Source organism: Protopterus annectens, chromosome 14.part0, assembly GCF_019279795.1.
Source record: "Protopterus annectens isolate FY-2018-M chromosome 14.part0, PAN1.0, whole genome shotgun sequence".
NCBI lineage: Eukaryota > Metazoa > Chordata > Ceratodontiformes > Protopteridae > Protopterus > Protopterus annectens.
Window position 1 is genome coordinate 878,217,543 of NC_056748.1, and position 26,139 is coordinate 878,243,681.

Consider the following 26,139-nt stretch of genomic DNA (forward strand, 5'->3'; position numbering starts at 1 on the left):
ACCGAGACCGTCTGTTTGGCAACAAAGCAGAAGAAGTCCTTAAAAAGATGGAGGAAAAAGCTAAATGTATGTAAACTGTTAAAGATTTCCTGCAAGTACAGCCTCCCAGATTTAGTATGCATTGGCCTTCTAAGAATTGGTCCTTTTCTGTCTCTTCCAGTCCTTCTCAGTCCAAACCCAGCAACAGCAGACACCTAGGCTACAGTCTCAAGGTACTCACAGGCCTAAGCAGTGGGGGGCTCTCACTTCCAAAGCTGGAAGTAGTAAGACACCCCCCTTTGGAAAACTGTCACAATGACTTAACCTTAAACCTTCCAAGGACTGCTCAGCAACCTGCTCCCTTAGGGGGAAAGATCGCCCTGCATGCAAAAAACTGGAAACTCATTACCCAGGACAAATGGGTTTTAAATATAGTTTCCAAAGGATACAGATTCCACTTCTGCACCTTACCAACCCCAAACTGTTGGCCAGACATACCCTCAAATCAGTGGGCAGAGGCTCAGCAGCAGGTTCTCTCTCTTCTAAGTATCAGGGCTATTCAACCTGTCCCAGCAGAAGAAAGGGGATAAGGTTTTTACTCAAGACTTTTCCTGGTACCCAGAAAAGACAGCTCCTGGCGTCCTATCCTGGACCTATCTATTCTAAACACCTTTTTGGTAATCCCAAAATTCAGAATGCTAACACTTCATCAGCTGCTTCCTATGCTAGGCAAAGAAGCCTGGTTGGCAATCTTAAGACTTAAAGGAAGCTTACCTATACATCCCAATAAGGGAATCTTGCAGGAAATACTTACGCTTCAGAGCAGGCTCAAGCACTATCAGTTCTCTGCACTTCCCTTTGACTTCTCTACTGCACACAGGGTATTCACAAAGTGCCTAGCTCCAGTAATATTCAAATATACCCATACCCGGACGATTGTCTAATTCAGGCAGAAAGCCAGGTCATGTTACTAAATCATCTGGCATTTGTAAAGAAATTGCTAACCTCACTGGGGTACACCATAAACGAAAAGAAATCTCATCTAGTACCCTGCCCAGATGGCTTACCTCATGCCAGAGAAACAAGTTTGACAGCCTACTTCAAACTACTGGCCACAAAGACCCAGCTATCTGCAAGGAAAATCCTGCAAGCCCTGGGGTTCATGGCTTCTTGCATTCTACTAATTCCATATTCAAGACTGCATATGAGGACACTACCATGGTATCTAAAAAGCCTATGGTGTCAACATTCTCAGGACCTGGAATCAATGATTCCTATCATTCCTTGTATAAAGACAGAGTTCCTTTGGTGGGCAGAAGCCTGCTACCACAACAAGGGACTGCCATTCACTCTACCCCCTGCCGCCCAAACCCTAACAACAGATGCATCAGACTATGCATGGGGGGCTCACTTGGCAGGGCAGTGCATTCAGGGCAAATGGAACCCGAGTCAAATGCACCTGCATATCAATCAAAAAGAAATGTTAGCTGTACAGAACTCCCTGACAGCCTTCAAGGACCACATTCTTCCAGGACAATTATTGGTAAAGACAGACAACACCACTGTTATGTGGTATATAAACAAGCCGGGGGAAACCCACTCGTATCCTCTCTGCAGACTAGCCATGGCTCTGTGGAACACTGCCTTGAGCTACCAAGTGCACCTACAAGCTCAATTCCTGCCAGGCAAGCTAAATTCACTGGCAGACGACCTAAGCAGAAATCTCATGGACCCATTCAACATTTTGAGAAACAAATGGAGGAACCCAGAGATAGACCTGTTTGCCTCCCCTCAGAACTACCAGTTGGACAAATTCTGTACAAGGACTCCCCACAGTCAAGCTTAGAAAGTGGATGCCCTGTCTTTCACCTGGGAAAGACTTTCAGTTTATGCCTTTCCCCGTCTTCCTGTCCTCTCGAAAGTTCTGCTAAAGATCAAACAGGACAAACCAAGGACAATATTGATTGCACCAGACTGGCCATGCCAGCACTGGTATCCACTCTTGCACAGTATGTCACTGCTGGAACCATGGCACCTGCCTCAGACCCCTTCCCTGTTGTCCCAGCAGGAGGGCCAGATTCTGCACCCCCAGCTTCAAACCCCGAACCTTGCAGCCTGGCTAATTCCCTGAGCTCTCATAGGTTCATATGTTCATACTAGGCTATCTGCCCTAGGGCATTTATAAACCTAGCCAGAGTGTGTTTGGCTTTCGCCACCCATTTTAAATTAATTTTGCTATGCCCTTTTTCGAGGTTAGTATACTGTGCCTCTGTCTAACAGTGACACAGAAGTGATACCTGGGGTAAACCTATGATCTCCCATCCACTCATCAAGATTCCTCTTGAAGAGAGTCAATGAGGGACTCTGCCTAACCTGGACTGGGATTTTATTCCAGAGTGAAGGGAGCCTTTGGGTTATGAATCTGTCCCTCCAGCATGTCCTATTTATTTCAGTGCTGAGGTTCAAGTCTCTCAAGCGCGTAGCTTGATGGGATTTGGATTTTCTGAGGTGCAGCATGTCCATTAATTTCGGGTTGGACATGGCTTTATATGTCAGAGACAGATCGCCTCTGAGCAGGCGGTATGCCACTGAGTAGAGCTGGAGTTTCTTTAACCGGGCAGCATATGGCATTTGTTTGAGCCCTTTGATCCTCTTGGTGAGGTACTTTTAGGGTCTTTCCAGTTGCTGCAGGTGTCTGGTAAGGTACATCCCAAAAGGGGCATTGTACTCAATTATGGGCCTGATGAGGGATGAGTAAAGAGGCACGATGACCTCCCCTGATCTAGATGTGAATCTCTTCATGATTAGGTGGGCTATATAAAATGTTTTTCTAACCACTTTGGCCACGTGGTTGTCAAATGAGAGATTGCTGTCAACTTGGGTCCCCAGGTCCCTAATTACTTCTTCTGTACTTAATGGATTACCACCTATGTGGTAATTTGTGGGCAATTTGTTTTTGCCAAAGGGGATGACTATATACTTTTTGGCGTTTAGCTTGAGGCCATGGCTCTGGCACCAGTTGTCTGTTTCTATGAGGCCCTTTTGGAGGATGCTTGTGTCGGCTGGAGAGTCTATTATGGCGCCCAGTTTGCAGTCATCTGCGAACTTGGTCAGCCACAGTCCTCCCGTGTTGGCCTGTACCTCCGAGAAATATATACCGAACAAGAGAGATCCCAGGACTGAGCCTTGTGGGACGCCACTTGTAACTGGTTTGGAGTCTGACATGGCTCCAGCAATTCTAACCATGTGGGTTCTGTCCTTGAGCCAGTTTGCAACCCATCTAGTGACATAGGGGTTTATATTTAAGCTGGTGAGCTTATCTATAATGCCCGAGTGGGGTATTGTATCAAAGGCTTTTGCGAGGTCCAGGTAGGCTGTGTGGACCACCTTCCCCTCGTCAATGGCCTTGGTGACTGTTTCAAAGAAATCGACCATGTTTAAGAGGCAGGTTTTGCCCTTAACAAAGCTGAACTGGGTAGGATCCAGTGTCTGTAGGTCCCCAATATCTTTATTTATGAGGTCCATGATGATCCTTTCCATAGCTTTGCAGACCAAGCTAGTCAGGCTTATGGGGCGATAGTTTCCAGGATCCATTGAGGCACCACCTTTGTGGAGATGGACCACTGTTGCTGTACGCCACTCTTTGGGTACATATCCTGTAGTAAGGCTGAGATTGAACAGTAGTTTTATGTTTGGGTTTAGCTCTTCTTGGAGTTCATGTAGGACGCAGCTCGGGACACCGTCTGGTCCCATTGATGCTGTGTTTTTTGCTTTGGAGAGGGCGGCTCTTACCTGAGCATCTGAGATGTCAGGGGGGCAGCACTCTGCTGGGATAGATATTTGCCCTTTTGGTGGGGAAGGGGGGAGAAGTTTGCACTGAACCTGTCAGCTAGGATGTTGGCAATGTCTGTGGGTTCGGTGTATTTTTTGTCATTTTGGACTAATTCTGAGCATATCTGGGAACTCCCACCCAGGTTCCTAACATAACTAAAGAAAGCCTTGTGATTATCTTTAGTGTCCTGTGCAGTTTTTCTCTCGAAACTGGCCTTAGACGATTTTATGAGTGCCTGTAGTTTTTTGCTAATACTGATCAGAGATGCCTTCACTTTTTGGGATTTTGCTCTATCATGTAGTAGATTCCTCCTTCTATTGTATAGTTTGTTTATGGCTGGGGTCCACCAGACAGGACGTCTGCCTTTGGAGGATTGGATCTTGGTTTTATTTGGGATTGCATGATCCATGCATTCCTGAAGGTGTTCATAGAATGCGTTTATAAAGGATTCTGCGGTCTGGGCCGTATTTTCCACAGGCCCGGGGGCTTTGAAGGATTCCACCTCGGTTTTGAGGAGTGTGAAATTTGCTTTAGAGAAGTTTTTCACTGTGGTTTTCTGGGCAGGGGGTGGGGTCGGGATGTGAATATCCAGTGAGATTAGTTTATGGTCTGATCTTACCAGTGAGGGATACACTTCTGGTCTGGAGCATAGAGTCCCCATGTTGGTGATGATCAGGTCCAGTATGTTTTCCCTCTTGTGGGAGTGGTAACAAGTTGTTCCATAGCATTTGAGTTTATAAATTCTAGGAAACTTTGGGCTAGGGTGTTGGAGCTAGAGTAATGCTCCCAGTCTGTTTGGGTAGTTGAAGTCGCCCAATATAATGGTGTTTGGAGAGACCTTCATATTTTCCAGTGTTCTCAGCAAGGCCGAGTGGGGTTCCTGGGTTTGGGAGGGTGGTCTGTAGCAGGCTATAAACTGGAAGGCAGTTTTACCCACTGTTAGTTGCACATGGATAGTCTCTGATGCTTCGTGCTGTGCCACCAACCTGGAGGTGTGGGTATCTTTGATTTAATATTGATACTCCCCCTCCTTTTGTGGTTCGGTCCAAGTTTTGGGGCTGAAAAGCATGGTATGAGGCATAACCTGGTAGTGCTGGGGTGCTCTCGGGAGCCTTGAACCAGGTTTCTGTTACTGCACAGATATTGATGTTCTCCATGCTAAGGAGAGTTTTGAGTGCGTGCATCTTGAGGTTTAGACTTCTGGCGTTGAGTAGCATTACTCTTAGTTTCTTATCCCTTTTGATACCTATGGAGGTGGGTTTGTCTTTTGAGCCTTGCCTAAAAAGGCACTATGGGGTAGCAAGAGCCTTTGCCAATATCCGAAGCCCAGGGTGACAGGTGCAAGCCGTCCCTAGCGAAGCATCGTGGCTTGTCGAGCATGTCATCCCAGGCTGACAGGCATTGGATCCCCTTTGAATGACACCAATACTTAAGCCAATTGTTGAAATTGATCATCTTGTCTTCATATTGTGGCATCATTCTTGGTGAGGGTAAGATGTTACTCAAGGTCAGGGTCATACCGGCCTGGGCTACATGCTCAGAGAGCTCCTCTATGTCTCTTTTCATGTAGTCCAGGGAGGTACGTCTCAGGTCATTCACACCAGCATGGACAATGACTGAGGCATATTTGTACTTGCCTTGGAGTTACCTGAGTGCTTGTATTATGTGGCGGATCCTAGCGCCCGTCAGGCAGCTCACCGTGACCTTCTCCTTGTTCAGCCTGGTGAGCGGGACGTCAGTGTGCCTGACGATAGAGTCACCTATTACAAGTGTATCAGGTGTGTTGTTTAGCCTTAAGGGCTGTGACTGTTCGGCACACTGGCTTTGTAAGCTATGTGTTGCACGTGTTTTGTTTTGGGGTAGAGGTTGCTTGGGTGTCTGCCTTGGAGGTCTCTGCTGCTTAGGCAGATTTTTATTTAGAGCCTCCAAGTATGTTTTTGTGTGTTTATGTGTTTGGTTTGCTGTCGTGGTAGGTTTATGTGAGACTGGAATTGTAGTGAGTGTGGTTTCCTTCTCCTCCTGACTGGTTACGCCAGTACTGAGTTGAGAGAGCTTAGCCTCCAGTTTGGCTATATGGTTGCATCTCTCACATGTGTTGGAATTTGTTGGGAGAAGGAGAGGGTTGTCTATATACATGAGGCAGTTGTAACATTGCCTCAAGATTCCCAGATTCACCAGCTGGACCGGAGAGGAGATTGACAACTGACCTTTGGACATGCTAGAATAGTATTGGGAATTCCTTTATAATTGAAAAAAAGGGCCAATGGGGAACAAGGTACTCAAGGGGAGTTTGTGAGGGTGTAGTGCTTTTAATTTTTTAGTGCTGACTTATATAATTGCTTTAGTGAGCAAGTGCCAGGTAACTTAAATGCAATGTGTTACAGGTAACTTAAATGCAAAAACGACAAACAGTAACTTTCTTTCAAGTGAAACAAGGAAATAAGTACAGTAAGCAATGCAGATATCACTAGGGATCCACAGAGGCACTGAAAAGCCGCATTTTAGGTGGAATTAGCGTTTCAGGGAAATAACAAGCAAACAAACAACAAGCATACAAACAAAGCTAGATTCAACAGGCCTGGATCTTGTCTATGCTACAGCAAACAAGGTGTACCAATTTCAGTAAGAAACAGTTCAAATATGCAGGCACTATAAGCCTTTAACCAGAAATTCCCAGCTCAGAAGGGCAGAGTCCAGCCTCTCCTCCCACAAGAGTGCAGACCACGAACCTTCTTAATGTAAAATAACTGGCCTGAAACCCAAGTGCTTAAACCAGAACTAATACACTTTTAGAATAACAGACACTGAGCCCTCAATCAGCAGTTCCCAACCTAGAAGGATGTAAGCTACCTGTCCTGCCACCACAGTGCAGGCCACAAACCTTCCTAGTGTAAAACAACTGGTCTGAAGCCCAAGTGCTTAATCCAAAAGACTTAGAATGATAGCTACACTTTAATCAAGTTACTACCAAGCAGTAATAAATACAATTGAATACTTTAAAGAATGCCTGGATTAGTGCTCAAGTTATACAGACAAAGCTAGATTCAGCAGGCCTGGATCTAGTCTATGCTACAGCAAACAAGGTGTACCAATTTCAGTAAGAAGCAGTTCAAATATGCAGGCACTATAAGCCTTTAACCAGAAATTCCCAGCTCAGAAGGGCAGAGTCCAGCCTCTCCTCCCACAAGAGTGCAGACTCCATCATTGGCATCCCTCAGTAAGCAGGTGCTAGATGTCATTCTGGAGGCAAGGAGGCCTAGTACTAGAAAATCCTATGCTGAAAAGTGGAAAATGTACTGTTCCTGGAGCCAGGCTCAGGGGATGGGCACAACAGTGCCCAGCTTACCTCATATTCTTCATTACTTAACACAGATGCTTCACATGGGCCTTTCCTTCTCATGAGTTAAAATTCATGCCTCAGCCATTTCAGCGCATTATAATACTGAGCCACCCCTCTTCTCTCACCCCCTGCTGAAACAATTCCTCGGAGGAGTCAAAAATGTAAGACCACCCAGGAGAGCCCCTACTCCAGCCTGGGACCTTAACATTGTATTGGAAAAGCTTACTCTACCTCCTTTTGAGGCAGCTGCATATGCAGAGTTGAAATTCCTTTCTTGGAAAACAGCCTTCCTTCTAGCCATCACTTCAGCAAGAAGAGTGTCTGAATTACAGGCCCTCATGGCAGTGGAGCCCTTCATCATCTTCCATGCGGGCAGTGTGTCCCTCAGGACCAACCCTTCCTTTATGCCCAAGGTTGTATCCAGTGTGGCCTTTAATCAGTCCATTCATTTGCCAACCTTTTTTCCTAATCCACAGAACAAAGGGAAACAAATACTGCACTCTTTGGATGTACACAGACAACTTAGATTTTATTTGGACAGGACTAAGCCTCTCAGAAAATCTGAACAGCTGCTAGTTGCCTTTGCTGTAGGGGCAGAGGGGAAGGCCATTTCAAAGCAAACCATTTCTAAGTGGATAGGCCATTGCATTCATTTCTGCTATAAGCACCATAGAAAACCTACCCCACAGGGGATAAGGTCATATTCCACCAGGGCTGCATCTACCTGTACAGCCTTTCTCAGAGGTGTCCCTACCAGGGAAACACGTATGCCCAACAGGAAAACAATGCAGACTGTAAAAAAATGCCAATAGCTTTCACGTCAGAGAAAGAGCAAAAAACACACAATTGATTTAAATGGTAAGGTAAGTGCAGTGCTTAAAAGTACTTCTCTGAATACAAAGTGTAGTCAAAATGCTTTTGTTTTCAAGATTGCAGCAGTCTCAAGACAACAACAAACTGTCCTCATGGCATACTATGTTTACATTTACTTTTCAATAACTTGCCATTGTTAAGTATATAATTCCAAATGTCACAATCAGGTATTCTATCTAGTCTTAATTTCAAGATTTTTGTAACATTTTGACTTAAAAACATTTAAACACATAAATTATCTACTTACAACATAATTTGCAATCAAGAATTAAATAACAACTGTATTGTTTTGTTTAAACAACATTACAAATCTTGCCACCTGGGCCATTGGCATCACACCTTGTAATAAGTCTACTTTTTTAAATAGATCCACATCCCATGTACTTTGTTTCATGTCATTGACCTCTTTAAATTCAGTTTCCATTACAGTATCCCATACTGCCCTTTTTTATCATGGAATTCTAATCTCTAATAGTTCTCAGGTCTGTATTTTTAATCCCTATAATAATCTGTTTTACGTCTTACTAATGGTTTGTTTTTGATTTTCAGTTTTCTCAGACCCCACTCTGACATTAAAGATCACAGTGCTTTCACCTCATTAATACTTTGTATTTTACACCAATGTAACAAAAACATCTCTGTACTGAGGTTAAATTCTAATTCAAACATGCAACAGTGCTTATCATTAAAGTCAAATTACTATTATACGTTTATTACTACTAACCAACCTCTGCATATCTTGGGTTCAAACATTAGACCCCTGTATTCTGATCAGAGTTTAGTAACCGAGACGTTTGTCTAGCTTCGTCCTCTTTTATTACCTCATCCCATTTTGTCATCTGCCCCCAAAATTGGGTCTGTATCATTTAATTGAATGATCTGAAGTAGGCAGACTTCATTCGTCTGCAACCTGTGGGTATCGGATCCGACCTCGGATCCGAGCCGGCAATTCAAAAGCTTAGGCTCCGAGCTCCTAGCTCCTCCCTCTTACCCATAACCCCTTGCCAAGCCCTGACTGACCTCAGATTTCGTTTGCCGCTTTTCAAGTAGCGACGGATTCTTGAGCTCCTGGCGTTTTTTGGTGACAGATAAGTTTGTCTGACAAAAAAAGTTTAAAAATTCTCTATTTTTGTTACTTATATTATTAGTGTTGATTGTGTTAGGCTTTCCTCTCTTTTTAGTTAATATTTCACGGGTTTTCGTAGTTTGGTGTGTGTGTGTTGTGTTAGGCCTTCAGGGTTTATAATGTCTGAAGCCCATAAGGCTGTTTTCTAAATGTACCGAGTGTGGCCATAAGCTGTCCCCAGCGGATGGCCACACTCGGTGCAAGAATGCTTGGGGGTTGAACACCTGTCATCTGGTTGTACCATTTGTGCAGGGTTCAACCCCGGCTTTGAGGGAGCGGAGGTCGGCTGGTGCTGGCGGGTCTTTACCTCCAGATACCGCTTCGGCTTCTGCCCCTTCTACTCAGCATCCTGTTGCTGTGGGCTCTCCCCCTCCGGCTGGGACTCAACCTTCCTCTAAGTTGCCGGAGGGGAAAGAGTCCTCTAGGGAGAGAGAGAAGGAGAGGCACAGGAGAGGCACCACAACGGAGAGCGAAACTTCCAGTTCGGCTCCTCCATCTAAGCGGCCTCCCTGTGCCTTCTAGCTTTCCTCCTCCTCGGCTCCACCCCCCTCGGTTCTCTCCTGGACCCGAGGAGGAGGAGGCTAGCCCTTCTAGGAGGTCTCCGAGGCGGCTCTCTAGGTCCGCTTCGGTGGCCTCCACCAGGTCAACTTTTTCCATGAGTGAAGCTGATATGGACCGGATGATGAGGAAATTCATCCAGGCCCAAATGCAAATGGGAGTGCTCCTAGCCCCCCCCCATCCGGGAGGGGCTTCACCCCTTTTTTCGCCTTTGGCTCCTTCTCCAACCCATACCACGGGTTCGAGCTGTCGGCGCCGGGCAGACTTGGATCCGGGGGTGGGTCGGATCCGATAGGTCGGCGCACCTCGGATCCGTCCCATCCCTTGAGTGCTTCGGGTACTTCGGACCCGACCTCTCGGAGCCGAGGACCGAGCCTCGGATCCGAGGGAGCTGGTGTGTCTTCGGCTCCGTCCAGGTCGGAGCACACTGGTCTCGGATCCGACGGTTTCGCTCCGACTCGATCCGCAAGGCCGGATCCGAGTGGGGGTCGGGTGTCGGGGTTTAGAGAAGCTGGCACCCCCGCGGCGTTCGACGTAGTGGAAAGGGCACTGTTGAGGACGACCCCGGTCCCTGCCACGGCTCCATCCCGCACTCCCTTGCAGTTGGGCCAGGCCCCCACCAGCCGGTCCCAGGGACAGCCCGCCTCGATGTCCCAAGTGGTTCCCTTGGAACATCCAACTGCTGAAGAGTACTCCTCGGACAGCCCCCCCGATGAAGTACCTCGGAAGCGCAAGTGCAAAAGGAGGCACATGGACTCCCCCGAGTCCGTTATCAAGACACAGATTTGGATGAAGGGGAAGGCTCCCAAGGTCACCCCTGAGGAGGCCTCATTTGGAGACATTATGGAGATGTTAAGGATCGGGGGGGGTGGTCTGCCCCCAAGGCTTCCTCGGACGAGTCTGTGTTCTTGGAGGCATTCGAGGCAGGCCCTTCTACCTCTTGGGTGTCCCTCCTGCTGACCCTCTGGTGGATCTTATATCCATCAGAGCGTGGAAGGATCCGGACACCGTTGAGCCTGTACCCAAGCGCCCTGACCGCATCCTTTCCCTCCGCGGACCGCACTCACTGGAGCAAGGGCCCCAGTAGATGCCATGATGATGGCTGCAGCCACGAAGAGGGAATTGGCCCAGGAGAGTCCCTCCATGCATCCTCCGGGCAAGGAGTCCCGCCGATGGATCGCATTGGGAAGCGAGTTTTCAGTTCAGCAACCTTCTCTTTGAGAGCTGAACTACATGGCACATGTCATTAGGATGCAGCGGGATCTGATTAAAGAATACGCTGCATCTCCCCGAGTCCATGTCGAGTGAGGATAAACAGGTATACTCCACCGAATGGCCACTCTCAGATCAGTTTCCAATACATCTATGCGGCTGCTTTCTCACGCTACTGAGGGAGCCGCTAGAGCCAGCGGAGCAGGCCTAGTCATGAGGCGACAGGCCTGGCTCCGCCACTGTGATTTTGCAGAGCCCTTCAAGGCGACCTTCGAATGCCCCTTCGATGGTTCTGCCTTGTTTGGCAAGACTGTTCGCAAACATTAGTCCAGAGTGAAAAGGACGGAAGACGCTGTCTGCCGTCGGAGTCCGCTTCTCAGCTCCCCAGAGGTCCTTCTCTAAGAACCAAAAGGGACAGAAGAAGATGTGGTTCCGAATCGCAGCAGTCCCAACCTGCTCCGGATAACCAGTCCTTCCGTGGCAGAGGAGGACGGGTAGGTCGCCGTCCTAGAGACAGGGGGGCTCCTAGCAACTTTGGGTCCAGAGAACCTTTCTCTGATAGACCCACGCAGCAGCCCTGAAGGGTTGCCCGGCTGTCCGCCTCTGGAGGCAGTCGGGGCGCCGAGGCACCTGACTTCTTGGGAGTCCATCACAACAGACCGCTGGGTGCTTCGTGTGATATCCAGAGGTTATTCAATTCCCCTATTCAAGGTTCCCAAATCTCGCAGCCTCCCAGATGTTCCACCCGACCAAAGGGAGGCGGCAGCTGTCGAAATCGAACAGCTGCTAGGAAAAAGAGCTATCCAGCTGTCCCCTAGATCAAACCGGATTAGGGTTTTACTCCAGGTTCTTTTTGGTGCCAAAGAAAACGGGGACCTAAGACCAATCTTAGACCTTTCCCAGCTGAACCTGTCAGTAACCAAGCAAAGTTCCGGATGGTCACCCTCCAATCTATACTTCCCCTCTTGAGGGAGAACGACTGGATGTGCTCCATCGACCTCAAGGACGCTGCACTACCACATTCGCATGGACAGACGATCCAGGAGGTTTCTTCGCTTCCGGCTGGGAGCCAGTCATTATCAGTTCAGGGTCCTCCCCTTTGGTCTCACCTCAGCCCCCAGGGTGTTCACCAAGGTGCTAGCGGTGGTAGCGGCCCACCTGAGGCTCCAGGGATTACAGGTCTTTCCGCATCTGGACGACTGGCTCCTGACGGCATCATCAAGGCATCTTCTGTGCTCAGCCAGGGACTACTTTCTTCAACTAGCCCCAAGGCTGGGCATCACGATCAACTGGGAGAAATCTTTACTGCACCCCACACAAGTTATAGATTTCATAGGAGGAAGACTAAACACCAGATCAATGCGAGCCTTCCTCACTCCAGACAGAATTGCCAACCTGAAGTGTCATGTGACAGCGGTCCTGCAACCATCTCCAACTGCAGCTTCGGGTCCTGAGGGCCCTAGGTTCTATGGCGGCAGCTATTCCGCTTCTCATTCATGCTCGCATGCGGGTTCTTCAATGGACCCTTCAGGTTCAGTGGTCCCCTCTTTGTTCCTCTCTCAACGCTCCGATTGCGGTCAGCAGGCGTGCAGGGACTCCCTTCTTTGGTGGCTTCTTTCTCTGGAGCCCTGGCAGGGAGACCTTTTGTGTTGCATTTCCCGAGCCACAGTGACCACGGACGCTTCTTGCCTCGGGTGGGGGCATTCTGGGAAAGATTGTCCAAGGCACATGGAATCCCACAGAGACGCCATTGCATATAAATGTCCTGGAAATGAGCCCGGTGGTCCTAGCGTTGCAAGCACTTCACGACGCTCTTCCTTCAGGGACTATTGCGATTCACACAGACAACATGTCGGTAGTCTGGTATATCAACAAACAGGGAGGAACCAGGTCTTACCCCTTTGTCGAGAGGCCATGAGAGTCTGGGAATGGGCAATTTCCACCAAACGCTTTCTGGTAGCAACGCACATTCCGGGAAAGTCCAACATCCTTGCGGACAAGCTCAGTCGCACCATTCTTTCTCCACACGAGTGGTCTCTCAATCCTCAAGTAGCGAAGAAGATTTTTGCCGCCTGGGGCAACCCTGTTGCGATCTTTTGCCTCTCCCTCAAACGCCAAATGTGACAATTTCTTCGCTCTGCTTCCCACCAGGGAATTCCCGAGATGCTCTGGTGCATGCTTGGCCTCCCGGTCTCCTTTATGCCTACCCTCCACTTCCTCTGATGCAGAGGCTTCTGCAGAAAGCCAACAGTTTGGGGAGCAGAATGATTCTCATTGCCCCGTTCTGGCCTCGTCAACCCTGGTTCCCCTTCAGATGGTCTCACAAAATCAATCCACCCTGGATTCTGGATCCAATTCCGGATCTCATCTCCCACCCTCTGGGAATTTCGGTTCCCAATCTGCGCACCCTGAAGTTGACAGCTTGACTGCTCCAGTTCCATCCTTGATTAGGAGTCCCGGTATCTCATCACCGGTCAAGGCCATCTTAGTGGCAGCTCATAAACCTTCCACCAGGCAGGTTTATCGGAGTAAATGGAAGAGATTCTCTATTTGGGCGGTACAGAGAACTTTGGATCCTTTCTCGGCACCTATGTCAGCGGTGCTGGATTTTTTAACAGACCTCTTTCATCAAGGGGCAAGTTCTTCCACGATTAAGGTACAATTGGCAGCTATCTCATTATCACATTGGTCATGAGACAGCTCCCCTCATGACGGCGAAATTATGCAAAACATTTCTCAAAGGGATTTTTTTGTTGAGGCCTCCAGTCAAGGAGGTTGTACCACCTTGGGACTTGTCTTTAGTTCTGCAAGCCCTTACTGCTCCTCCCTTCGAGCCTGCAGCTTCTACAGATCTAAAGTACCTTTCCTGGAAGACTGCCTTCTTGGTAGCTATCACTTCAGCCAGAAGAGTGTCTGAGCTTCAGGCTCTATGCGTCAAGCCTTACCTTTCTTTCTTCCCTGATAGGGTGTGCCTCAGGACCAATCCATCTTTTCTTCCTAAGGTCTCTTCTGAATCTAATATTAACCAATCAATCAATTTACCTGTGTTTTTTCCCAAGTACTCAAACAAAGGAGAATACAAATTGCATTCCTTGGATGTTCATAGACAATTACGTTTTTATATTCACAGAACAGCTGGTCACAGGAAATCAGACCAGCTGTTCGCCTCCTTTGCTAAATTTGCTCTGGGTAAAGCAGTATCTAAAGTCACACTATCTAAGTGGATTGCTAATTGTATTCTGCAGGCATATGACACTTCAGGTAGACCTGCTCCTCAGAGGGTTACGGCTCATTCTACTAGGGCAGTTTCCACGCCAGCTGCCTTTAAGTCCCGTGTATCATTGGATGATATCTCCGCGGCAGCCACCTGGGCCCCGCCCCATATTTTTATTTCTCATTATAAGGTGGATGTTGTTTCTAGAGGAAGAGCATCCTTTGGCTCAGCGGTGCTCAAACATCCTTCCATGACGCCCAAGATTCAGGTAGCTGGGGACTCTGTCCCACAGGTTGCAGACGAATGAAGTCTGCCTACTTCAGATTTAGAAGTTATGTACTCACCATAACGTTCCATCTGTGTAGGTGACTTCATTCGGATGCAACCATCCCCCCCTCCATCCCCCTGACCTTTATAGAGCGAGTATTTATGCTGTTTTTCGTGTACTGTAGTCAGTATTTTGAGGCAAACTCAATCTGAGGTCAGTCAGGGCTTGGCAAGGGGTTATGGGTAAGAGGGAGGAGCTAGGAGCTCGGAGCCTAAGCTTTTGAATTGCCGGCTCGGATCCGATACCCACAGGTTGCATCCGAATGAAGTCACCTACTCAGATGGAACGTTATGGTGAGTACATAACTTCTAATTTAATTCATCGAACCTTTATTCATCGACCACTATATGTCAAACATCATTTCAGCGGTCGATGAAATCTTTCCCAGGATAATGAATCACTTGGCCAAATGCACACCAGAATAAAAACAGCACAAAATCAAACCACCCAAGTGGGGGGGCTTTGCCCTCACCTCCCCACTTTTTATACCAACTCCAAGATCGCATTACAGTGGGGAAAAGGGCAAAGTTGTGGTGTTGGCCAAGTGCTTCCATAGTTACCCTGGGAAAGATTTCATCGAACGCTGAAATGATGTCCAGCATATATGGTCGATGAATAAAGGCTCGATAAGTTAAACTGTCGATTAAGTGATATAGACCCCCCCCCAAAAAAAAAATCTTGGTTCTGTATTCTTTTGTAATGAACCTTTGGAGAAAAAAATGTGTAAATGTAAAGCAATGGGCAACAATGAAAGTGGACACCCTCTGCCTATTTCCTTTTATAAGGCTAAATTCTCTAGACAACTCACCACCATAGTTCCGCCTACCCTTGAGTTCCTGTGCAGGTTAAGTATTAATGTTGCCTATGTCTGTGAAAACCCACATGCCTCAAAAGATCTCTTCGTAAATCCCCAGTTTATTCTGTCTTTTTCGGCATCTAAACTTTAACATTATTATTATTATCTCTTACACCTTTTTGAATCATTAGGGTTCTGTTAATATTGTCAGATGTTTGCCTACTTTCTGTAAACCCACACTGATCCAGATCTGTTATACTCTGCAATATTTTTGGCTTTATTTGTGCCAGAATTATTGTAAACACTATGTAGTCATGATTAAGAATCAAAATAGGTCTGTACAACCTTGGATCTAGAGAATGTTTTCCCTTTGTTTGGTATAATTAACATGGTTGCCCTTTCCCAAGTCAAGGGCACATCCCCCACCTTGAAAAATTTTGTTAAAAAGTGCTAGCCAGACTTGCATTGTCTCCTTTTTCCACCATTACCATGATTTTCCCAGTCTTCTGATACTTCATTGCTTGTTTAATGTCATTTTTCTTAATTTTGATGTTAATCACCCTGTTTCTTCTGTTAATTGAGGAAGTTCTGCTTGTCTGAAATATATTACTGTTTCCTGTGTGTTGCTGTTATCTTCTTCATAGTCTCTGTATAGTGGCGTACTGTAATAATTTGCCACTATATCCATAAATCTGCTTGGTCCATTTCTGCTTCATTATTCACATAATTCCTTATTTTACTTGTTCATCCTTTCAACCTCTTGTTTTCATAAATGTTGAAACAATTGAATTGTTCTATGGCTATTGTCAAAAACTGGTTGTTTTAAAACCATTGTGCTATTTTTTTTTCATATTTTGAAAGTACTCTTGCATACTAGAATGTCTGTTCTAGCTCCTTTCATTTGATGTGTAACCCACTGTGTTCCACTTATATTTTCGCTTCTGTAAATCTTTCATTTTAAGCCCTCTGGATAACTCTATGTCTCATTTACTTTCATTGTGACCACACGTTTTTGATCTTCAGTTTACAGTTCTCAATTCTTTGCAAGCTCTTTACTGCTTAGCATCAAATACAATCACCTTTCATTTAAACTTTGATCTACCCAATTAAGTATCTCTATTTTTAACGGCAAGACTTTGAGATGTCTCACTCTTTTGTTTAAATTGTTTATTTTAGCAAGGCTACTTTCACTATGTTTTTTTATAGTTGTTGACACATTTTTTCAGGTAATTTGAGAGGGTCTAATGAGATAATATGGGTATGGAAAGTTTCCTGTTCAGAGCCTGTAGTCCTTTGAGCAGTAGGTATAAAAGTAAGTGGGCTGGTCGTGCATCTCACACCAGGTTGTCAGGCACTGAATTCTGTTAAGGCATAAAGTCCTCAGGCATATTACAGGTCAGAGGTAGGCAGTTATATTCACTTATTCCTTGCAGAGACCTATGAAGTATCTGTTTTATGGTCTGCTGAATCTCTAGACTTAAGTATGTTACCTGTACTGGCTGGGCTTGATACGTTTTGAACGTATATTAAAGATAGGTTCAACTGAGAAGAACTTCCAAGGTTATTTATTTTCTTATTTAGTCCCTCAATTAAGTGACCTTGTAACTATCCTGCAGTCAGCCACCACTTCTGCCCACAGCAACGTTAGTTTGGCTGCATTGCTGGCTTTATCTCCCATATTGTGTGGTCCTCTTTTTGAGGGGTGGGACAGTCGTGATATGTAGTTATGAGACAAGGCCTTTGGGTAGGACTTCTCTCAGTCTGCCTGCAGCCCATCATGGACTTTGAGCAAGAACTCAGACCTTCAGACTGCCCTGCCCATAAAATTTGTGATCACATATCTAGTCATCCAGACTGGTCTGAAAAGTTGCTAGGGAATTGGTTTATGAGATATGTAAGGGCAGCCTGTCCCTTAAATGGGAAATACTTTGGGTTAGGTGCATGTCATGACATCTGGTGTTGCTGATGATGTGATAGTATAAGTTCATGTCTTTAGTGCAGGTGCTTGTTTTACCACTGGTTCTGTTTAGGTGAAGTAGTTCAAAAGAGTGCTGAGACCATCATAACATGGATAACTAAGTAGAGATCATAGGTTCATGGGTGTTTACTAGGCTAACAACCACAAGGGCCTTTTTAAGCCTAGCCATGCATCCCAAATCTCTGAAGAGTTCTGATAACCCTTGATAAGTGTAAGCATGAGCCTGGGAGATGAACCATTTACAGGTTGCCTGTTTGCGTCAGAAATATAGGTGCCAAACCAGGGATGAATTTCTGGTTTCCCATCCAGTTGTCCAAGTTGAATTGGATTAGGGAGGAACTTTGCTTCTCATGGATGGGGAGCCTGTTCCATAGACGTGGTAGTCTCTGGGATACATACCTATCTCTCCAGAAGGTCCTATTTATATCACAGGCAAGGTTTAAGTCTTTAGAATAGATAATTCGGGTACTGTTTGGTTTGTGGATATGCAGAAGGTCCATCAGAGTGGGGTCTGACAATGCCCTGTATGCCAGGCATAGGTCTCCCCTCTAAAGCTTGTAAGAGACAGAATACAGGGATAGGGCCTTGAGGCAGTTTTCATAGGACATATTACTTATGCTCTGTATTCTTTTATTGAGGAGCCTCTGTGGATGTTCCAGTTGTTGGATATGCCTGGTTAGGTACATACCAAAGTGGGTATTGTACTCCATGATAGGTCTGATGAATGCCGAATACAGTGGAACAATGACTTCCTTGGACTTAGATGCCATACCTTTGTTTATAAGTTGCGCAACATAGAATGATTTCCTCACCACTGTAGACACGTGATAATGAAAGGCTTGATTACTGTCTGTGTGTGTCCCTAAGTCCCTGACTACTGGGTCAACTGTAAGGGGTGTGTTGTGAATATGATCGTTACTAGGGATGGATGACTTCCCAAAGGATACTATTATGCATTTCTTGGTATTTAGTTTTAGTCCATCATATCTCAGAAGTCTGTATGACACTGAGTACAATGACAGGCTTTTAGTCTGTCATAGTAGCTAAGGGTGCTAAAACCTAAAATCTGTTTAGGAAAGAAACTTTGAGGTCTGTCGAGTTGGTTTAAATGCTTAGTTGAAGTACATTCCAAAGCAGGAATTGTATTCAATGATGGGTCTAGTAAGGAAGGAACAAAGTGTGACTGTGACTTCCTTAGACCTTCAGAAAGTACCAGTAAGACTAAGTTAATAAAGGCAGAAGGAATTTCTAACCACCACAGAGATGTGGTCAAATGAGTCTGTTTTGTCAGCATAGGTACTCAAGTCACTAATGACTTGTCAGACCTAAGTAGAACGTTACACTTGTGGTAAGAGGTAGTGACAGTGGTGCTGCATTTTTTGGTGTTAAGGGTAATCCTGTGGTTAACATTCCAGACATTTGTTTACTGGAGCCCTTGCTGGAGAATGACTACCAGAATGGGATTTGGTAATCGCCACAGTTTGCAGTCATCTGCAAACTTTGGTAGCCATAGTCTGTTATCATCAGTTTTAATACTAGACAATTCTTTATTTAGTGTGGGTTTTCATCATTGTTTTCTTGATTCTTAGTCATGTGCTTATTCAAAGGTTAGGGCAAACTGACAGGCGCAGGGGCTAAGCACATTGTCCTGTCATAGCCTGCAAAAGTCAAGAGTGAACATGTCCCTGACTGTAAGGGCTTCTGAGAAGAATAGCCAAATGAAGAAAGCAGGGAAGCCTTTTCCAGTTTGAGATGCATCAAGAATGGTCCCCTCTCAAATCCACTGACATGGTTGGGTTTGGTTTGCATTCCTTTGGTTGAATGTTTTTTTTCATTGACCCTAGAGGACATGGGTCATGGGCATGCGATTCCCTCACAGTGGAGATCAGGGAATTTACTCTTTCCCCACTTTAGTGCAGTCTTGGAGTTGGTATATACAATTACCATGGTGTGTGTCTTGGGGGGGAAGGGATTCAACGCCTCCTTCCCCCTACAAAACATTTGTTTTTACTTTTATTTTACAATAGGCTGGTGATCAAGCATTTGAGCCAGATCACTTGCTGTTCAGTGTTTCAATTTTTTGATATGTGGATGCATATATCTTGTAAGTACATATCTATTATTTATATGAAGTCTCTTACTCAGCTGTACTTTCAATAGCAAGTCAACACAGAAGACCTCAGTAGCTTAGTATCTCAAAAGTCCACACCAATTTCCTTACAGGCAAGTTCCTTCTAAATATCAATGATTACACTTTTTAATTCAGCACCTCCTGCTAGTAGCATCTTTTCTGGGGCATAGATCCCTTCTAATATTGTCTTTGAGAGCTGTGAATACCATATTGAGTAAGACTCCATGTTGTTTTATCAGCCTCTTAGAGTTGTATTTGTTTTTTGTAGGTGTAATAGTAAGGCTTTTGCTACAGAAAGTAATCTTGAACCCTTATTTTGAATATTTCTGAAAGCCTTGTGGTACACTTCTTCTAACTCTGCTCCCAAATTTGTATTTTTAGTGCTGTCCACAAAACATGATGGTTCTGTATGCCCTCCGTTCTTGTTTCATGTCCAGTGGTGCTGACTGAGGCTAACTACTTTAGCACCTCAGTGTCATAAGTTGAAAGGCTTTGCATCAGTCATGTTTTGATTATAGTTTGCTTTGCAATTGAAGATTTGGGAACTGTCTAGAATGAGAGCAGAAAATGTACGTGCATGCTGTTAGGCTAAACTTGGGATGCATTCTGGACCTCCCATTTATTAAAATGGCATACATTCTTAACATCAAACCAAAGAATGAAATTCCATTACCTGTGTATTAGGATTTCAGCTACATTGGCCATAATTATGCAGAGTACCTCCAGTATACATGTATAAAACAGATATAGATCGTGACACCATCAGGCAAACTTCTGTCAGAGATGCAGCCCCTTTATTTTGGCTTACATGTAAAGTGTTTGAAAGGGGTTGACCCACAGACACAAGTTGAGTATGTGATTTTAATCACTGTTGTGACATAGGAATAGAACAGGTGTAGCATTCTAAGGTGCATTTCATTTAATGAGAATGAAAGTCCAGAATTGTGTTGTGTGTAGGTGTGTTGGAAGTTTTATGTGTACATGTAACTTTTAATTTTGTCATATGTTAATGGCTTAATGCTGGCATTGCTCCAGCAGGAGTTATCTTGGCATTCTGTTTAAATGAGATGCATGTGAACAATAACTAAAGATGCATTTATGTCATTCTTCCACCTAGGTTGCCTGTTGAGCTTTTTGAGGATTACAACATGAAAGGAATGACATTCAATCCTCCTCTTGAATTATCCACATCATCCAAGAAGGTAGTTGTTTTTTTAGAAAGAAGCTTATTTTAGAGTAACGTTGTTGGGATTTTAATCACAAAATTATTCTAGACTGATGTGTATTCCTGTGCATTTTCATCAGACGATATCTTTAGAAATCACTTGAAAAATGTATGATGATATTCCTTAAAACGGATTAAAATAATTTTCTGGTAGGTCGTTATAACATAGTTTACCCACTTTATGTCCCACTTTTGTCCAGCAGGATTTTCATCAGCTGTGCTATTGTTTCTATTAGCACAAGTGCCAAACTTGGCCCTGTCTTGGAAAATATGTATAATAGTGTTTGAGACGCTCCTGCTGTATATCCAGCATTGTCATGTGCATCAGGTCTTCTGTCTCTTTGTAACTAAAGATGTTCTTCTATGTCATTGTTGCAGTATTCTTCAAGGAAGTGCTGTCTCGCCCAGGGGAGACCGACCCTCGGCCAGTAGAAAAAAGCCTAAAAAGATTTTGTATGCGCCGTATGTTTTATGCTTCCACACAGAATGTAGGGCATAAAAGGGGTGTATTGATGCAACTAGCTAGAACTTCTTTTGCCGGCAGTTTGCCTTTTTTTGCCAGTTGGTCTGAACGCCTTGTTGCTGCTGACATGTTTAAGAGTCTTCAAGTGAAAGGCAAAGCCTTTCAAGACCCTAAATGTATTTTTGTCTCTTCTGTCTCTAAGTTCTATTGGAATTATCCTTCTAGGTCTGCTTTTGTTTACAGGCAACTCTGCCAGGCTGCTAAGGGCAGGAAGGGTAGGAAGCGGGCCCCCTATGCTAAGGCTTTTCAGATTTCTGTGGCCCTGAAGCCTCCTTTATCTGATAAGCCTGCTTCTCTTTAACAGGTCACCCCCCCCCTTCTTTTAGACTAGGTTCCTTTGTCCCTTCAACTCTCCCTTTGTCTTCCAAATTGGCATCTCATCATTTCAGACTCTTGGGTTCTCTCGTCAGTCAGGGTAACTTCACGGTATGGAAGTTTCTCCCTCCTTTTTCAGGGATTCCTCAATCTCCTCTAGAGTAACTTCTTAATTTCCTGGCGGTTCTAGGGTGCCTGCTGATCCAAGAAACCGTTCAACCTGCCCTCCCCTTTCCAAGAGAGAAGGGGTTTTATTCCAGGATGTTCCTGGTTCCTCGAAAGGAGGGCACTTGGAGACCTATTTTGAATCTCTCCCGGTTCAACACCTTTCTCAAGATTCCTTCTTTTTGGATGCTTATTCTTAAAACTCTGTTTCCTCTTTTATTACTGCAGACTTTTCTGGTGTCCTTGGATCTGAAAGATGCTGCTTACCTTCATATCCCTATTCACCCTCTCTTCAGAAAGTTTTTACATTTCTCTGCATCTTCCTCTCTTTTTTAGTTTTCTGCTTTGCCCTTTGGTCTCTGTACTTGCCCCAAGGGTATTCACAAAATGCCTAGCTCCTGTGATTGCCTCCTGCAGGCTCCAAGACATTCAGATCTTTTGTTATCTAGCTGTCCTGTTGCTTCAGGCGCTTTCTCCCAGTCTGTTGTTACAGGATCTGCAGGTCACCATCTCTTTTCTTCAAAGTCTGGGGTTTACTGTCAACTTCCAAAAGTCCGTCCTGACTCCCTCTCAGGATCATTTGCATCTGTGATGCAGGATTCAGACAGTGCCATTAAAGGTATTGTTGATCGCCTTTTTTCAGTGTCTTCTTTCTCTGATTGCCATGCCAGCCAGGGAGTTTCTTCAGGCCCTGGGATTCATGGTCTCTTCTGTTTCAGTGCTTCTTCTTGCCAGATTGCATATGTGGAAGCTTCAGTGGCACCTCAAGTCAGTTTGGTGACACTATTGTCACTCTCTGAATTTCATTGTGCCTGTCCTTTCATGTCTCAAGAAGGAATTCGAGTGGTCAGTTCAACAGTTCCCTGTCAACCCAGGCCAGCCCCCTGTCCCTTGTCAAGAGCTGTTCACCAGTGCCTAAGCCATGAGGTCGGGGGCTTTTGTTCCCCTGAAAGTTCAGGGTCTTTGGCCTCCCCAACAGAAGTCAGACTGTATCAACATCGAAGAGATGAGAGCTCTAAATCAGGCCCTTCAGGCTTTTCACTTCATGTTATCTACAGGCCCCTTGAAGGTGTACCCAGACAACACTCCACTGATGTGGTATGTCAACAAGCAGGGGAGCACGAAATCTTACCTCCTCTGCAGGGTGGCACTTCAGGGTTGGGAAGTGGATCTCCATTATCAGTTAACTCTTCAGACAGTCTACATTCCTTCAAAGCACAGTCTAGTGGCAGACTCTCTGCGCAGGTCCAGAACACAAGCTCATGAATGGATGCTTCACAGAGATGTGTTTCTGGTCATTGTCCATCAGTGGGCTATTCCTCAGGTAGATCGTTTTGCCTCCCCTCTGAACTGACATCTTTCTCTTTTCAGTTCCAGAGTGCCATGCCATCTGGAGTGGAAGACAAACACCCTTTTCTTTCCTTGGAAGGGAATGTTTCTTTATGCTTTCCCTCCTTTTCCTCTGCTTCCAAGAGTCCTGCAAAAGATTTAGCTGGACTCCCCCCAAAAATCTTGCTGGTGACTCCCTTTTGGCAGAGATGGCACTGGTACCCCTCTTAATGCAACTGGCCAGGGGCAATCATCACAGGTTTCCTCACCAGTTGGATCTCCTCACACAGGAGACTGGGTCACTCATCAATCCCTACTTGTCCACTCTTCAGCTGACATTGTGGGTGATAGGGTTTTGATCTCTTTCAGGCACCTTTTTTTCCTGAGGATGTGCTCAGGGTTTTACAGGAAGCAAGGAAACTTTTTCAGTGTGTATGTGTGTGTGTGGGGGCGGGGCTCTGGTACGCTCTTATTTGTGTGAGTTGTACCAATCTGGCTTGGCCTAGCCTTCTGTAAAGGCCCATTTGTCAGCCATTTCTGCTTGTCTACTCTTGAATCCTCCTTTGACTTTTCGTTTTTGAGGTCAAACAATTCCTTAAAGATGTTCCGCATGTTAGGTCTCCAAGAAAACCTATTCCTCCTCCTTGTTACCTTAATTTTGGTTAGGAAAAATTGACTCTGGCTCCTTTTGAGCCATGCAGATTCTGCTTCTTTGTAACATTGTTCCTGGAAGACTTTTATTGCTGGCCTTTCAGCTTGGAGGTTTTCTGAGCTCCAGGCCCCTTAAGGCCATTCCTTCTTTGTTTTTTCACAGGGATAAGGTGTCCCTGCATACTAACCCTTTTATGCCCAAGGTAGTAAATGAGTTCCCCTTGTATCAGTCGGTACAACTCCCTTCCTTTTTCCCTTCTCCTCAGTCTGCTAATGGGAGGGTCCTGCATAGCTTGGATTTGCACAGACAGCTAAGGTACTACTTGGATAAAACTAAGACTGTTCGCAAGTCTGATCAGCTTTTGTTTCCTTTATCCCAGGTCTTAGGGTTTGGCTGTTTCTAAGCAAACCTTCTCCTCTTGGATATCTAAGGTCATTTCCTTTTGTTATGCTTTTCATGGCAAATCTCTCTACTTTTGTTATTGCTTATTCCACTAGGGCTGTTCCCTCTTCTGGGGGTTGGACACCAATTCCATCCTTAAAGCTGCTTACATGGTCTTCAGTGCATACCTTTACTAAGCATTATTAGCTGGATATGGTTTCTAGGGCAGCGAGCAGGTTTTGCTGAAACCATTTTATATGGGTTTGTTGAGGGCTGTTCTCAGCCTTCCACATCCCATTCTGTTTCTTGAGTTTTTTTACTCTCCCTTCTATGAGGAATACTGCAGCAGTTATGTAGAAGGACAAAGTGCAGTTGTGTAAAATCTTGCCATAACAGTAGATCTCTTCTCTTCTCTTCTCTTCTCTTCACTGTTGCAGTATTTTCTCACTCCCTCCATCTCCCCTCTTGTTTGTTCTGCATTTTTTCCTTCTGGATGTGCATGGACTCCTTTGTTCTATAGCGACTGTTCTCTTCTGAGGCAATTCATTTTTAGTTAATTGCATCCGTACATCCCTTTTATGCAGTACATTCTTTGTGGGAACATTAATGTGGCATACAAGGGCATGCAAGATCTTTTTTAGGCTTTTTCTGGCATACAGGGCATGTACGATCTTTTTTATGCTTTTTCATACTGGCCAAGCATCAAACTGCTTTGGACTGAACATCCCTTCTATGAAGAATACTGCAACACTGAAGAGGACATTTACTGTTATGAAGATTTTACACAACCGTAACTTCATCTCATCAGTGAATTGTGCTATTGCAAAGTAAATCATGTGTTTGGCCGTTACTGATGAAACTGAAGGAAAGATGTACAAATACTAAGTTTGCAATAAACAGCTGCCCCAGTTTTGTAGCTCTTGCCTAGAATTTCATCAGAAACAACTAAACAAATGATTTTGACATTTTTTTTTACATTTGAAATTTTTATTATAATGTGTAAAAATGTGGGAAATGAGGAGAAACCTGTTAGGTGTGACAAAAGGAGTCTTAAAGGCGGTAGTAAAAAAAAAAAAAAAGAAATAAGATTTCCTCCAGTTTTAATTCTGATGAAGGTGCTTCTTTTGTGATAGCTTCTATTACAGGTATACAAGTCACCATCTAAAGTACTAAACACCAGCTTTGGGTATTCGCAGCATAAGTAGTAAAGTAGTGCTTTCATTGGTATGTATAGTGTTACCTGGAATCGTGCTGGATTCTGAGCTTATTTTGGTTGGATGAGCCTAGCACTCCCAGAGTGATTAAGGAGGAGATTCCCACCATGCCTTCACTAAATTGTGTCAGCTTGCTATCTTTCGACTGCCGGATGATTGCCAGACTGCTTTAATTTAAAGTACAAACCTAAAGAGTACAGCAAATACCTTTGCTGTCCCTTCATGCCACAGGAACTAGTTTTGTTTAGAATATAAAAGATGTGAACATTTAATTGTTACCAGTTAAGGCCAAAGAACAAAAGTACAAAAGAAAAAGCCTGTAAATATTACACTTATTTTTCACAATCTTCGGATTCACTCCCACAGAATGTATATGTTAATAGTATCAAGTTATGTGGAAGAAAATTTATGTTTGACCTGCAGAGGATCTCATCCCTAAATTAAAGATACAGGAAAATTATGTAGTTTTCAGAAGCTAACCATACATTTCCTCCATTTTGATACGTTTAGGATGTCATTAAAGCTAATAGCGTGCACTGTATTGCACAATCAGCAGCGTCAAAGAGAGTTGCTAGAATGTATAAGCAACTATACACAGAATTTTGCCAGACTGATATAATAATGAACTTTACAACTTTACACCTTTAGCACTTATGAGAGCCTTGCATTATTTAGCCCATATTGTGTACTGACAGTGTTCTGTTTTAGATCATGTCCTGGAAATAGTTAAGCATTGCCAACTTTTGATTGTGTAATCAGATTGAAAAAGGTTTTTGCTACAGTAAACAGGGTTTACACTTATGATTTAGAAGATACTTCAAGTTCTGCTTTGTCTGGGGTAGTCACAAGAACGTTTTCATGGCTCAAAACCAAGAATGATGTAGAAGAGTTAAGGTCTAAGATCTTAAATGCACCAGTTATTCAGGGTATGTTTTTTGAACAGCCAATGGAGGTATTACTAACCTAGA

General features: G+C 44.7%; 1 protein-coding gene across 1 annotated transcript in view; it reads left to right on the forward strand.

Moving 5' to 3' along the window:
• NOC3L (NOC3 like DNA replication regulator) overlaps nt 1-26,139 on the forward strand; it is an 825,940-nt gene that overhangs the window by 687,879 nt on the left and 111,922 nt on the right. The window contains exon 20 of the mRNA XM_044056662.1: nt 20,485-20,569. Coding sequence (XP_043912597.1) covers nt 20,485-20,569 — 85 coding nt within the window. The remainder of the gene's footprint in view (nt 1-20,484; nt 20,570-26,139) is intronic.